Source organism: Myxine glutinosa, chromosome 6, assembly GCF_964187855.1.
Source record: "Myxine glutinosa chromosome 6, kmMyxGlut1.1, whole genome shotgun sequence".
In the NCBI taxonomy this organism is placed as follows: domain Eukaryota; kingdom Metazoa; phylum Chordata; class Myxini; order Myxiniformes; family Myxinidae; genus Myxine; species Myxine glutinosa.
In genome coordinates, this window is record NC_136266.1 from 128669278 (window position 1) to 128684100 (window position 14823).

A 14823-nucleotide genomic window follows, 5' to 3' on the forward strand; every position below is an offset into this window, starting at 1 on the left:
TCAGCCATTCCTTGGTGGATTTACTGGTATGTTTAGGGTCATTGTCATGTTGCAAGGTCCACCTTCAGTTGAGCTTCAACTTTCCGACAGATGGCCTCACATTATCCTCAAGCACCCTCTGGTACAATTAAGAATTCATAGTGGATTCTATGATGGTGAGCTGCCCTGGCCCTGATGCAGCAAAGCTGCCCCAAACCATAATATTTCCACAACCATGCTTTACAGTTGGTATCAGGTTCTTGTGGTCAAATGCTGTCTTTCGTTTTCGCCAAACATGTCTTCTGGTACTGTGGCCAAATAGCTCCACCTTTGACTCATCTGTTCAGAGCACATAGTTCCAGAAGTGCTGGTCTTTGCCTCGGTGTTCATTGGCAAACTTTAGTCTTGCCCTGATGTTCTTTCTGGACAGCAAAGGTTTCCTCCTGGCACACCTCCCATGTAGATCAAATTTGGGCAGCCTCTTTCTAATGGTAGACTTGTGCACTTTGACATCAACAGTGGCAAGAGCTACCTGGAGGTCCCATAATGACATTCTGGGGTTCTTAGAGACTTCTTTCAGCATCTTGCGGTCTGCTCTCAGGCTGAACTTGCTGGGGTGGTCTGGCCTGAAAAAGTTGGCAGTTGTTTGGAATCTTCTCCACTTGTAGATGATCTTCCGGACAGTCGAATGATTGATTTCAAATTGTTTGGAGATCTTTTTAAATCCCTTCCCAGACTCGTAGGCATCTATAACCTTATTTCTGAAGGCCTCAGATAGCTCTTTTGATCGAGGCATGGTGACGCCGCACACTTCAACAACATAGTGCAAACCAAACGAAATGTCTGAGGTTTAAATAAGACTGGTTCCTCCAAGATCCTCTCTAACGATGTTCTAATCATTTGCACCTGAGCTGGTGCACCTGATTCTAATTTTAAGTATTTGAAGTAGTGATAAATGTCGGGGTGTACTTACTTTTTCCACATGCGAAATTTGCATTTATGTTTATTTAAATTATACAATGGACTACAAAATGTAAATGTTTCATGATATTTATTATATTATATCACCTTTATCTATCAATATTGTTGAAATGAAGATCAAATAGCTGTATGTTGAAATATGTTGAAAAAGTCAAAACTTTACATGGGGTGTACTTACTTTTTCACATGACTGTATATTTATATATATATATATTGTTGCGGATCTCCCGAAGCCCGTTCCCGTTACAAAGGGGGGATTAAACCCCTTTTTCCCTCTGGGTCTTCGGGTCCGCCAGCCGAATCGCCACTTCCGGGCAAACGTGAAAAAGGAAATTCGCACGTACCTTTAACCCACGCTGCCACGAAAGCGGGGATCGAGCCTCGCACAAGCCACGCTTAATCGAGTACGCCCCTAGCGGTATGCGTATCACGTGACTCGTGCTGTTACTTTTATTGGAACCCGATTCGAGCGGTTTTATTCATACCATGCGAAGCCAATGGATGGAAGGGACAAGAACGGTCAAATCAAAGGAATAACACAATTTATTATTATTTACAATGATCATGATGAAGGAAAGGGGACACAGAGCAGAAGCTTAACCAATTTAACTAAAGCCCAGACACAGGGCCCACTCACGCACATGGGGAGATGGAAGAAGAATGTTCGCGCGCCAAACGCGCTTTGCCGTCGGTCGCTCCGGGGCAGCTCGCCCGACGTGGCTCTCCGATGTTCGCGGCACGTACACAGGTGAAGGCAGGCAGGAGGAAATCGCGCGTCTGTGGCCCGGCGCGGGTCGTCCTCTCGAGCGCGCGATTAATACAGCGCAGAGTGAAGGGCACAGGGAAAGTTCGTGTACAATCGGCAATTCAATTCGTTCGTCCTGCAGCTCCACTTGCATTCTCAAGCTCAACCCAACCCACTCTCACGGGGAACTGTAAATCGTCTCACAGGGAACTGTAACTTGCACACGACTCTGACCGAGAACTTCTCTTAGTCAACTGCTGAGGACTCAACTGCCAACTCAACTCCTTCTCATCTCATCTCATGAGCTGCGCGACTCATCTCAACTCGGAACTCAACTCTTTCTCAACCCATCTGAGGTGGGGGAGCTCGGAGCAAGGTTATATGGCCCCGCCCCGGCCCGACTCGAATGTTCCAAACCCCGCCACTGGTCGTCGTGGTTAGCCACTCCCCTCGAGCCATGATTGGCGGCTCGTGCTTACCGACCACTCCTCCTGCCGCACCTCCCTTCGGCCTCGGTAGACTTGTTCAGGCCTGCCGCATGGCATTTCAGCGCCAAACCAAAAACACCAAAGCAAAGCGCCAAAAGAACACCGAAGCTCACTGGCCTACTAAACACAGGAAAGGACTACGCTTACATTTACTAAGAAATAACTGAACTATCGCGAGGCTTCATGTTGTGGTGCATCTACCTACGAGGGGGAATTAACTTTTATTCCAAAACCGCAACTATATATATATATATATATATATATATATATATATATATATATATATATATATATATATATTGTTACGGTCCGCGGTTAAGGATGTTGGTTTGCCGAGCGGAGGCACCGCGACCTAACAGTTTCCCCGATTCACCCAATTCACTCGAACGTTGGCCGTATCGCGCCACAGATATTCAATGAGGGAAAACTCTAAAGCGACCGAATGTAAAGAGGAAGAAGAAGACGTACAGAAGAGTAACGGGATTTATTATTTACACACACAAGCAAAAAGGAGCAGTCACGGTTATTTACAGGGGACATGAAAAAGCAGGTGACACAGTGAAAATTACTAGCTTATACAAACTTAATTAACTACCCAGGACAGAACAAACAGAAACGGACTCACACGGGGAATTGCAGAGTGGATTGGCTGGAAGGAGAGGGAGGTCCAACGGGTCCGGCAGCACGATCGGCGCGTTGGGCAGCCGCCGTTCCTTCGCGGCCCTGCTCAAAACCGCCGTCCAGGCCCCAAGCGGCTGTTGAGTGTTGTTGCTGCTGTTGAGTGGTGTTGCTGCTGTTGAGTGTTGTTGCTGCTGTGGACGCTGCTGCTGGCGAGCAAGGCGACGAATAGCAGGCTTTGTGCTTCCCTGGATGATCTCCTTTGAACAAGAATCGCTGCTGGATGATCTCTTCTCTTGGACAAGAATCGCTGCTGGATGATCTCCCTCCTCTCTCTCTTGGACCTCACAACCCAGCTCAGCCTTGGACCTCACAACTCAGCTCTCTCTTGGACCCTTTTTGCAACTTCTTGCGCGCGCGCCTTTATAGCGCCTCTGGCGATTAAGCCGCCGGCCTTTAGGACACGCCCGTCGGTGTGCTCACCTTGGCCATGGTTGGTCGCGCGACCCTCTGGCTCCGCCCTTGATGACGACGGGTGGGCACGCCTTTCTTCCCCGACCCTGCCTCGTGGCCAATGGCGGCAATTGTAGTTGGCAATGCGAATGGCAATTGACGAAAGGGGAAATGGAGGTTTTTGGGAATGGGAATGAAGGGAATCTATCTATTTCACTTGGTGCAATGGAGTGTCATTTTAATGGAAGACAAGGCCTTACCCTAAAACACATAATAAGGATATAAACTACTGAACAAGGGTATTATAGTGTCCTTCAATGGATGCTTTATGGAATTAACTACCGGGACGCCCTTTGACCTTTACACAACACTGGAGGCAGGAGGGGCCAGACTCAAGCAATAATTCATAACAATTTCCAATACAATACAACACAATCAAAAAAATACAATCCTCATATCCGCAACAATATATATATATATATATATATATATATATATATATATATATATATATATATATATATATATATATATATATATATATATATATATATAGATAAATAAAGGTAGGGCTGGCAGGCTTCGAGGTACGCACATTCACCTCTAATCTGTCTAGCTTAGGCTCATAATTCCGACCCAGCTATAAGCTGTCACAGTGGTGTTTCACAGGCAGGGTGATTTATCAATATGTGTGCCATACATCGGTTGGATGTTAAATGGGTGTCCCGTCTGCCAGCAGTAGTTGGTGGACTTTAAGGTTCCCATTGTGTCCTTCTTGAAGAGTAGGTGAGCTATTGCCGGTACAATGGCCAAATTCCAAATTCCTGCCCGAACTGGCAGAGGGCACTGCATCAGCGACGCAGCCGCACCTTCAGTCAATGATGTTACCCCACATTCTTGTGCTGCATATGAAAGAAGAAGCGAGTAGATCAGTCAAATATGTTGTTGTTTTTTTTTGTCATGTCACACACAACATGAAAGCTCTCCTTTTATGATCGCAAGCTCCGGGGGTGACCAGTGATGTTTCTTTTGTTTTTATTTTGAAAAGCAGGCAGTGCATGTGGTGCTATTAATGGAGAGTCTTGGTTGATCAGCCTTACCTTGCCCTATGAAACAAACATGCTAGAGTGATTGTGTAGATTACCTCCAGGTCGTACAGCATTTTTACAAATTTTAGTACCTGTCATTGTTTGCTATGATGTGTGTTTGGTTTCAGAAATACCTTTGTATTCTATTTTGAAGTTCCACTCAAAGCAGGAAATCTTAAGTTTGTGCCTTAACTGTAAATTGTCATTGCCCTAGGGTGTCAACAAATAGACGCACAGTTGTTATTGTAGGATTTCTTTATGACAGACATCTGTGGCACCCTCAGAATTTCAGACTTTACTGTACGATGCTTAATTAATGATGTTTTGCATCGATTGCACAATTGTGTTTATTTGTTTATGCTTTTTGTACCAACAAATAGGCCCATAAAGCGGTGAAAAGTCTTCGGGAGAGAGTGCGTGAGCTTGAGGCCGAGTTGGACAGCGATCGCAGCCGTCGGGAGCATGTGCAGGCCGACGCCCTCGCCCTGCGGGCTGAATTAGATGGGCTGCGCCTGCAGCAAGCCGAACAAGCACAGCAAGGGTTCACTGAAGCTGAGAGTATGAGCCAGAAATTAATGCCGACTCAAAAAGCAGAGCTAACTTGCGTTTTGAGTGGCTATTTTCATGTTTTTTGAAGCCTGACATTTTGTGAGCCTATTTAGCTGCTATTTACTACTTTGTTGTACTACGTCATGATTAATTTGTCGTAATTGTATCGGAGCTTCCTCGGGCAATGTATAGCAGAGTAAATGCTTGCCTGCATTCTAAACCAGCCATGTCATCCTGCGTGCCCTCACATGCCTACAGAGAAGGTGCAGGCAAGTGAACAGCGGTATGGGAAGATGAAAGAGAAGCATACAGAGCTGGTCAAGACACATGCAGAGCTATTGCGAAAGGTCGGTGGCGATATTGTCATGCCATTTCAGCGTGCTGTGACTTTCCTCATGTAGTACGTAAATAAGCAATTTGTATGTAAAATCAAATTGACTACATACAACAAGCTTGGATGAGGATTGTTCAGTGAAATCTATACTTTTTTTATAAGCTATGAATGTATGCAGCATACTGTCTCCCAACGTGGTGCATTGATGATGTCACTTGCCCGTTCATCTACTTTTGTGAGGAAGTGCCTTAGGTGTGCCGTTTTGTACTGTCGAACCAATTTGTTTTTATTTGGGAATAGTTTGTCCAATTGGCAAAGTGGGATAACCGGCTCATTCAGGTAAAATACTTATATAGGCAGCTAAGCTAAATATAGCATAACAATTGTGCATTTTGTGAGGAAAGCACCAAATTTGGCACACTAGTAGACTATCATATTATGAAAAGATCTAGATATTGGGCCATCTCGGATTCAGAGATTTGATTTTTGCAAGATTTGCAGATTTTGCAGATTTGCAAGCTGAGATTGCAACGCCAGGGACGGCCGACTCCTTCCTGCGAGCTGCCCACATCACCCGCACAAGAAGAGCTCATCAAATCACTGCAGCGGCACTGCACATCCTGCAACACCGTGCGTATGAACGCCACTGTATGACATATGCTGATGATGCAGAAGACCTGCCTGAGTTCGAAGACTGGTGTCACCAGAGAGGAGAAGACATTCCCAACTTTCAGTACTGGGCAACTGTGCTGGAACTAGAGATGTTGGTACTGGTCTACGTGCGTTCTCTGCGGCAGGCTTCATTCACGATGTACCTTGATGCCCTGACGGAACTGGTTCCATGCCTTAGACCACACACACTATGCCAGGTGGGTCCCTGTTCACCTGAGGGACATGGTTGCACTCCCAATGAAGCACCCAGATGTCGCAAGAGAATTCAGGGCTGGCAACTTCACTGTACAGAAGACGAAGAAGGTGTTCTCTTCAATCCCAATCGAATCGAAATCTTGCAAAAATCAAATCTCTGAATCTGAGATGGCCCAATATCCAGATCTTTTCATAATATGATAGTCTACTAGTGTGCCAAATGTGGTGCTTTCCTCACAAAATGCACAATTGTTATGCTAAGTTGCCCCACTATTAGTTCAAGCATAAAAGTAAAGCTTCCCAAACGTTGCCACCGAATCAATAATATAGTAGACTAAATCGATTGCTGGTCAATTTGTATTTGGTGATTTGAATAGGGCCTTATGTAGATTATTCTTACCAATTGCATGGGTGAAACTCCTTCCGTGTAGTATGGAAATCCTTTTTTTGTGACGACCCATATGGAGGTTTCCATTTCCGTCGTCAAAAAAGCTTGCCACGATTATAGGGAATTGAGGTGCTGTTCTGACATGCTGATTCGTTTCTTAACCCATGTCATCTGGATACGGTGCAATGCTAATGCTTTGTGACCATGATTATGTGAAATACTCACATGGTCGTTTTTTATGAGGTATTTTTATAGAAGTTAGCTGGGTGCAAAAGCTTGCCAGCGCGTTACCGTGATCAGATGTCCGCCAGGCAGGAAAACGTCTGTCTATGTTGGTAAGTATGGAAATAGCTTCCACTGTTGGATTTTCATTGCCGTTTGATGCTATGAACTTCATGGGAAAAAACCTAAGTGTCTTCTTTACGTTGCATGAAGTAAAGACGTGATTCTGTTGCACAAAAATACAAAATCTGATAGTCTGTTGGTTGCGGTGAAGTTTGTGACCACTTTGATGCAAGTCCAATAAATCTTAACAAGGAACTTTGACGCAGGAGGCCATTTGGCCCATCATGCCTGTGCTGCACCACGACCACATTAAATACATCCGTCAGGCTCTCGACTCAGTTTCACTTGGGGGGGGGGGGGGAGGAGTGGGGATGAGAAAAGTGTGGCAAGTACAGAGACTAGAATGTTATCAATGCAAATAAACGAAATGTGTTAAAATCATTTGTTTGCAGTAAGATCCTGACATTGGCAGGGGATACATTCCTGAAAAATGTCACGAATGTCGAATTCGCAATTGTCGGGGCAATGGTTCATTTTGAAAAGGGGAATAGGTTCCTTGAGGTTCTTGATTCATAAGGAAATTTATTTAAAGTTTAAGAACACGAATACGCATAATTAAAGTTTCACTAAAAATTCTTGCAAATAAAAATGAAAATACTGTAAACTATTCCCAAAGGTGAGTTCATTATTTAGCCAACGAGTGTCATGTTATTTTATCGAAAACAAACCGTTTGTTTTGCTGCGATTTTGCATGATCCCCAAAGCGTGGAAATAGTTTTTTTTTTTAACTGCTCGGAGTCCAGGCCTGAAGGAAGACATGGCACTCCGCATTATCTTACAAAGAAAGACGTTGAGTTTAATTTGCATAATTTTAAATGCCCTGGCATCGCAGTCCTTGTGTTGGAATTTCATTTTATTTTATATCCAAAATAAAAGTTCATTTTTATTTACATTACATTTTTACGAAGTCAAGATTTACACTTTGGGGATATGGCCCCAGAACCCATATAGTGAGAAGTCGTTTTGCTCGTTACTTTCCTTGTTCCAAAAGTTCTGCAGTTTCAACCATGCAATTGGAATACTGACAATTCATAGTCAATAAATCTTGAATAGGCCTCTTTTTAAAGTCTCACTTAGCCACATTTGGAACTTAGCCAAGGTGTTGGCGATAGCACACCTACTCTTCGTGAAGGACACCGTGGGATCTTCAACATCCACCAACTATTGCCAGCAGACGAAACTATAACGTCCATCTGAGGGACAACACACACTGTTGCCTCGTCCTGCCTGCAAAACACCAGAATGACAGTTTATATCTGGGGCGAGATTAAAACCCAGGCGAGACGGGTGCGTACACCTCCCGGCTATCCTATCAGCCCAATACACAACTGAACACAATAGAATGCAAAAAAAAAAAAAAAGACATTGGTGTATTTTCTTTTCTTTTTGTATGCAAGATCGAGGCTCATGTAAGAGCTAAAATGGTCTACTTAGAGTATAATATGTTGTGCTACATTACAGTATAATACAACAGGCACTTTAAGGCCATTTTCCCTGCAAGAGCGGGGGTTAGCCTTGTGGTCCCCATGACAATCTTCTCCATTTTGCCCTATTTTCTGCATCTCCCCTTGTTAACCCCCTTGCCTGCATTTCTTCTTCGACCATCTTTAACCAAGTCTTTCTCGGTCTTCGCCGTCCTCTACTTCCTTCTACATTCATTTCCATCACTCTTCTCAACCAGTCACTTTCATCCTTCCTCAACACATGACCAAACCATCTCAAACTGTTCCTCTTCACAGCATCAATCACAGGCTCTATTCCCATCAGCTTCCGCAATTCATCATTTGTCTTCCTCTCTCTCAACGATACTCCACACATCCACCGAACCATTCGCATTTCCACCCTTTCCAGCTTTCGTTGCTGCTCTACGTTCATTACCCATGTCTCACTCCCATAAATCATAACACTTCTCACACATGCAGCATACACCTTTCCCTTCAGCTTTGACGACACTCCCCTCCTCGTAAGCACGCCACTCAGTTCCAGAAACTTCTTCCATGCACATCTCACTCCAGCAACCGTTGCTGAGTCTGATCCACCTTCTCCATTCAGCATGTCTCCTCGGTAACAAAATGTTTTCACACCTTCCAGCTTCACGCCGTCTCCAAGATCCAACTCAACATTTCCTCCATCTGCAGCTCCATCTGTTCACATCTTACACTTGAATGTAGCTGTCACACTGGTTAATGACCCTCTCAAACTACTACATTTTTGATGAACCCACTCAGCGCACATTGTACATTGAATGGAATTCACTCCGACACCCTTCTTGCACACAGCACACGGCCACTTCCCAGTTCTTTCCACCTCACCACATGCTTTACCACTTGCCATCACCTTCGTTTTTCCGATATTCACCTTCAGACCTTTTGGCTCCATACATTCCTTCCACTTGTTCATCTTCTCCTTCAGTACATCCATACTTTCTGCAATCAACACCAGATCATCTGCACACAACAACTCCCACGGTAAACCCTCCTTTACGTTCCGAGCCATCACCTCCATCACAACTACAAATAGTAGTGGACTTAGTACCGACCCCTGATGCACTCCCACCTTCACCTAAAACTCACCACTGTTCCCGCCCTTTGTCCTTACAGCTGTGCGCGCTCTTTGTACATTGCCATCACGACTCTGATCAACCATTCCTCCACTCCTAACTTCCTCAATGCCCATGTCACTACTTCACGTGGAACCCTATCGAATGCTTTCTCCAGATCAACAAACCCAAGAAACAACTTCTTCCTCTTCTCCATGTACTTCTCCTGCAACTGCCTCACAATAAAAAGCGCGTCTGTCGTTCCTCTTCCTGGCATAAATCTAAACTGCATTTCGTCAATCTTCACTTTCTTCCTTATCCTCCTCTCCAACACCCGTTCCAATACCTTCATTCCATGCTCCAATAACTTTATCGCTCGATACGAGCTACAGTCCAGAGGGTCACCTTTCCCCTTGTATAGGGGGATGAGGGTACTCAGTTCCCAATCCACTGGAATGCGGCCTTCTTTCACCACCAGATTGCAGATCTCTGTCATTCTCTTCACACCCCAACTTCCTGCTGCCTTCAACATATCTCCCACAACTCCCGTCGGCTCTCCTGCTTTTCCACTCTTCATTGCTTTTATCGCTTCCTCAACTTCCTTCTCGGTTATCTTCTCTGCCGGTCCTAAAGCGGGTTATTCTCTATGTTGCCATCCCATTCATTCTCTGCATTCAACAGCATTTCCATATATCTCTTCCATCTTCCTTTAATTCCATCTGGGTCCACAACGATTTGTCCCACTTCATCCTTCAAGCAACTCACCCCCATCACATCACACCTCTCTTTCGCTATCTGCTTTGCAATCCTGAATACCGCTCTCTGACCCTCTTCCAAATCCAAGCGTTCTCCGAACATTTTCCTACATGCCTCCTGCGCCTTTGCTACCTCTTTCTTTGCAGCCTTCTTGGCTGCCTTATAACTTTCATGCTCTGCCTTTTCTGCTCCCGTACCCTTCGCCTTCTGCCACTCCTTGAACCTCTTCCTCTTCTCGTCAATCTTCTTTCCAACTTCATCCTCCCACCACCATGTTTCCGAGTGCCTCGGTGGTCCTTTTGTCCATCCACATACCTAACCAACGGCTCTCAACAGACTATCTTTCATTGACATCCAACCACTTTCAAGCTCAACCACATCATCCTCTACCATACTCAGCCTCTCTTTTAATGCCTCCCTCACTTTCACCTCTTTCAACCTCCACACCTTCGTTCTCGGTTGGTACTTCACCCGCCGAGCTCTCCTCGCACCTTTCACCCTTATGTCGCAGACAACCAAGTGGTGCTGTGAAACAGCCTCCTCCCCCGGGATCACCTTTGTGTCCCGGAGGTGCCCCCTATCTCGCCTACGCACCAGCATGTAGTCAACGGTTGTCGTCGACCCACCTGACGTGTATGTAACAGTATAATACAGTGTAAATACACAATACAGTGTAAATACAATGTTGCGTTTTTGAATTTGACCCCTATCTTTCAGAGTGCAGAAGTGTCGAAGCATCTGAGCGAGATTCAGAAGGAAAGGGAACAGAATAAATGCCAACAGAAAGAACAGGAGCAAGCTTCTGATCAGGCATACAGCCAAGTACGGCAGCAGGTGAGCTCCTTCTAAGGGACACCTTTTAATTATGCATGTGTAAGGGAGAATGTGGGACAAGGTGTACTCGCCTTTTAGTTGTCAAGTTCCTGTTTGAGTTCTGCACCAACTATAAACCGTCATCCTGGTTTCTGGTGCTTCAGAGGGTGGGTGTTGCATCAATGAGTATGATGTTTACCTCTGCCATCGAAGGTGGATGGAGGTTATATTTTCACCCCTGCCTGTTTGTCTGTCTGTTTGTTTGTGAACAGGATATCTCAAAAAGTTGTGGATGGATTCAAACGAAATTTGGCAGAGAGGTAGTCTATGTGACAAGGACGAAATGATTAGATTTTGGTGGAGATCCAGATTTCGATCCGGCTAGTAGAATTTTTAAAGTGCTTCTTCACCATTGGGAGATAGGGCCAAAAACGATACATAGAAGAATATCTCAAAGTTGTGGACGGATTCGGACAAAACTTGGTGGAGAGGTTGTGTGTGACAAGGACTAATCAGTTCGGTTTTGGTGAAGATCTCAATATGGATTCGGATATGAGAATTATTTAATTTTTCAAGTGCTTCTTCACCATTGAGTAAAAAAAAAAAAAAAACCCACCTTTAGAGGCCATTTTTCCCCGCAAAGCGGGGGTTGGCCTTTTTCGGGAGCCGTGGTTGTTGTTGTTTTTCGGTCCCCTTTTTGAAGCAATGTTTTACGGCCAGATGCCCTTCCTGACGCCAACCCTTTTTGCCGCCTTTAACGACAAACAGGGAATTACCAGTGAGCTGGTACTCAATTAGCCGACCTCGGAAGGATGACAGGCTGAGTCAACCCCCCTGACGTTAATTCAGCGATCGACCGGGATTCGAACCCAGGATCCTAGGATCCTAAGCCGGCACCCTAGCCGCTAGCCCAACACCAGGGTTTGACCATTTCACCTGTTCTCTTCACCATTCACCATTCACCATGGCTTCACCATTGAGTGATGGGGCTAAAACCGATACATAGCACGATATCTCAAAAAGTTATGGATGGATTTGGACGAAACTTGGTGAACTGGTTGGGTGTGTGACATGGACGAATCGATTCGATTTTGGTGAAGATCTGAATATGGATTCGGATACGAGACTTTACTTTTTGACTTTACTTTACTTTACTTTACTTGTTTACTTTACTTTACGAGACTTTACTTGTTTACTTTTTAAGTGATTCTTCACCATTGAGAGATCGGGCGAAGAGCGATTATATAACATGATATTTTAAAACGTTATGGACGAGTTATGACTAAACTTGTTGGACGAGTTTCTTAGGTGACGAGAACAAGCCGATTCGATTTTGGTTCAGGTCCGAATCCAGATCCGGCCTATCATCGAGATACAAAACAAACTGTTCATCCTGGCGGAGGTATGCGCTCTACCGAGTGCCGTTCTAGTCTTCAGTATGTGTTAAATATCCCATGATGTCTTTCACAAGTGTAGGCTATTGTGTGTTGGCACCTTGGCCAATTTTCCAATTCCTGCCCTGGCTGCTGCTAGGAAAAACAATGGCAAATCTCGCAGTGTATTCTCAGCCGAGAGACTAATTCAGCAACACCTATGCTCTGCAATGAGTTTGAACATGGGAAGGGCATCATGTTATACTTCGAGAACATTGTAACACATCTATACAAGATGATGCTGATCCTGTGAAGAGCAGAATTATTGTGAATAGATTTGAGGCATGCCACATCCTGTCAGAAAGTCATTACCTTCAAAGATTTGAATGATAGGCACAACTGGAGCCAGGAAGTTTCATCCTTCAAGTGTCGGAAAGGAGATTTAATAAGTAGACAACCGAGCTTCTAGCCTGTGGAAGTCAGAGAGTGCGATTCCACGATCATGTTTGGTCTAAAGGAGGTGATGACAAATTAACTTCAATTCGGCCATAATATAATGGTCCATGTTCAAACTCGAAACATTGCTTCTTTACATATTGTTACGTTTGTGGGGGTAGGGATGAAATACAGTAGTGGAGATAGGAATGTATGGTTTCGCATGGACCGTGTGACGCGAAGAAGTGGACCCTCGATGTACATAAGTAGGGAACCTGGCAGGGTAAGAGTGTTTGCATGTCGCCATAAGGGGCGTGGCTTTTGTGTTAATTAGTTCTAGAGCGTAAGATTAATAACCCCCAGTGTGTAATTGGCCACCTGTGATATTCCCTCCCTTTTTATTTCATTTAAAAGTGCCGCCATTACAACAACCATAATCGCTGACAGTGCCCGGACATTACGACAGGCAAGTACACCCTGCCCAGCCAAACGTTCCCGGAGGACGGCTGGACTCCGCCTCGAAGGACCGTAATTGACAGGCCACAACCCGAGCTTCGTCATTCGGCGTCAAGCAGGCCATGAGGCCTTGCCCCATAGGGGATGATTGGCCATGGAGATGGGATGATGTGATGTGACATCGGGATTGGTCGAGTGTGACAGCGAGGGAAAAAGGGGGGTGCGTCCCTCCTCCCTCTCTCTGGTACTGGCTGTGTGGCGGGCGGTCGCAGAATTCATCACTCTCTCGTTCTGGGCTTGGTCGTGGGCGGTCGCATTTTCCTGGCTCGTGTGCGCTGGTGGAAAAAGACTGAGCAGGACCGGTACGGGGCAGTCGGCATCGCGAGGCGAACTTCATCCGAGCTTTGTGGAGCGTGGAACGACCGGAGGAAGAAGATGTTTTGCAGCCGCTTCATGGCTCAGCGTGTCGTGTGGTGATTCACGCCATCTTGTGCGCTCCCACGCGGAGACTTGAGGACCAGTCGCGCTTGTCCTCGTCGGAGCAAAGCTAAGTATCGGCCAACTCACCAAACCATTTTTCTTTTATAATTCCTCTGTAGTGTAATTGTGTCTGAGTGGAGGATCCTCCATATAGGAATTATAGTTTTACCTCACCATTCATTTTATTTCCGTGCTTTATTTTTATTAAATCCTTTATTTTTGCATTTCATTCTTGTGTTGTGAATTTTCCTTGTCGTGTGTGTTTGTTTGTTTGTTTGTGGGTTCGAGGAATAAACCCTGTGGCGGCCGTCCGTTCAGGTAAGGATTCGGTCCTTCCCGCACGCATGAAAAGATAATCCCGCCAAGTTCGGGTATACGCCTCGGAATAACAACGTTCGGCTATTCGTCTGCGGCCGGTGTTCATCGGCCACGGACTTGACAATATTTTAACTCAAGCTGCACCCTTTCTCCCATTCTTAAATCCTCCAATAATGAAATTATATGTCATAATTGTATAAAATGAAAACTTCCCTTCATGTTAATTTCAAACTTGCTTGAACCTGATGACCTCTAGAAGGCAATATAGCACTCACTGGGTGGCTTCCATGTTTATGTGGTCAATCTAATTGCAATAGCTCTGCCATTGAATGGTAGATTGCCTTGAATTTTTGATGGATTGCAGATCTGACGAAGTGGTTAGGTGTGATGGAAGCTTGGTTTCCAAAGGAAAAGCAGCATGTATTATTTAAAATGATTATATCCATTTGCATCCTGGAGAACTGGGGTTTCCCCATATGGATTAAATTATTTCCAAAGGTATGCGTGCCATACGTACCTGAGTAACACCAGGAAGTGATTTTGCATGATGGATGGATAACCCACTATTTTCATTTAAGAGGTCACCTTTAATGTTACCAAGAACAAGTTTGATACTTGTATTCAGGAGATACATTGACTGTCTCTGTCAAGGTGTGGATCACAGAATATGATTGTTGGATTTTTGCCACGACCTTTTCCACTTTCCATCAGGTTGAGGAGCAGGGTATTCAAGCAGAGAAGCTGGAACAAGAGCTACATGCGGCCAAAACACATGTCGACTCACTCAAACTCTTGCTGCAGGCAGCCGAACAGGTACA

The 14823-nt window shown here is 45.0% G+C and overlaps 1 protein-coding gene across 3 annotated transcripts in view; it reads left to right on the plus strand.

Moving 5' to 3' along the window:
* LOC137430284 (huntingtin-interacting protein 1-related protein) overlaps positions 1-14823 on the plus strand; it is a 122217-nt gene that overhangs the window by 51241 nt on the left and 56153 nt on the right. For all 3 annotated transcript variants that reach the window (XM_068121054.2, XM_068121055.2, XM_078780530.1), the window contains exons 14-17: positions 4733-4910; positions 5160-5248; positions 10848-10964; positions 14717-14818. In XM_068121054.2, the coding sequence (XP_067977155.1) occupies positions 4733-4910; positions 5160-5248; positions 10848-10964; positions 14717-14818 (486 nt within the window). The remainder of the gene's footprint in view (positions 1-4732; positions 4911-5159; positions 5249-10847; positions 10965-14716; positions 14819-14823) is intronic.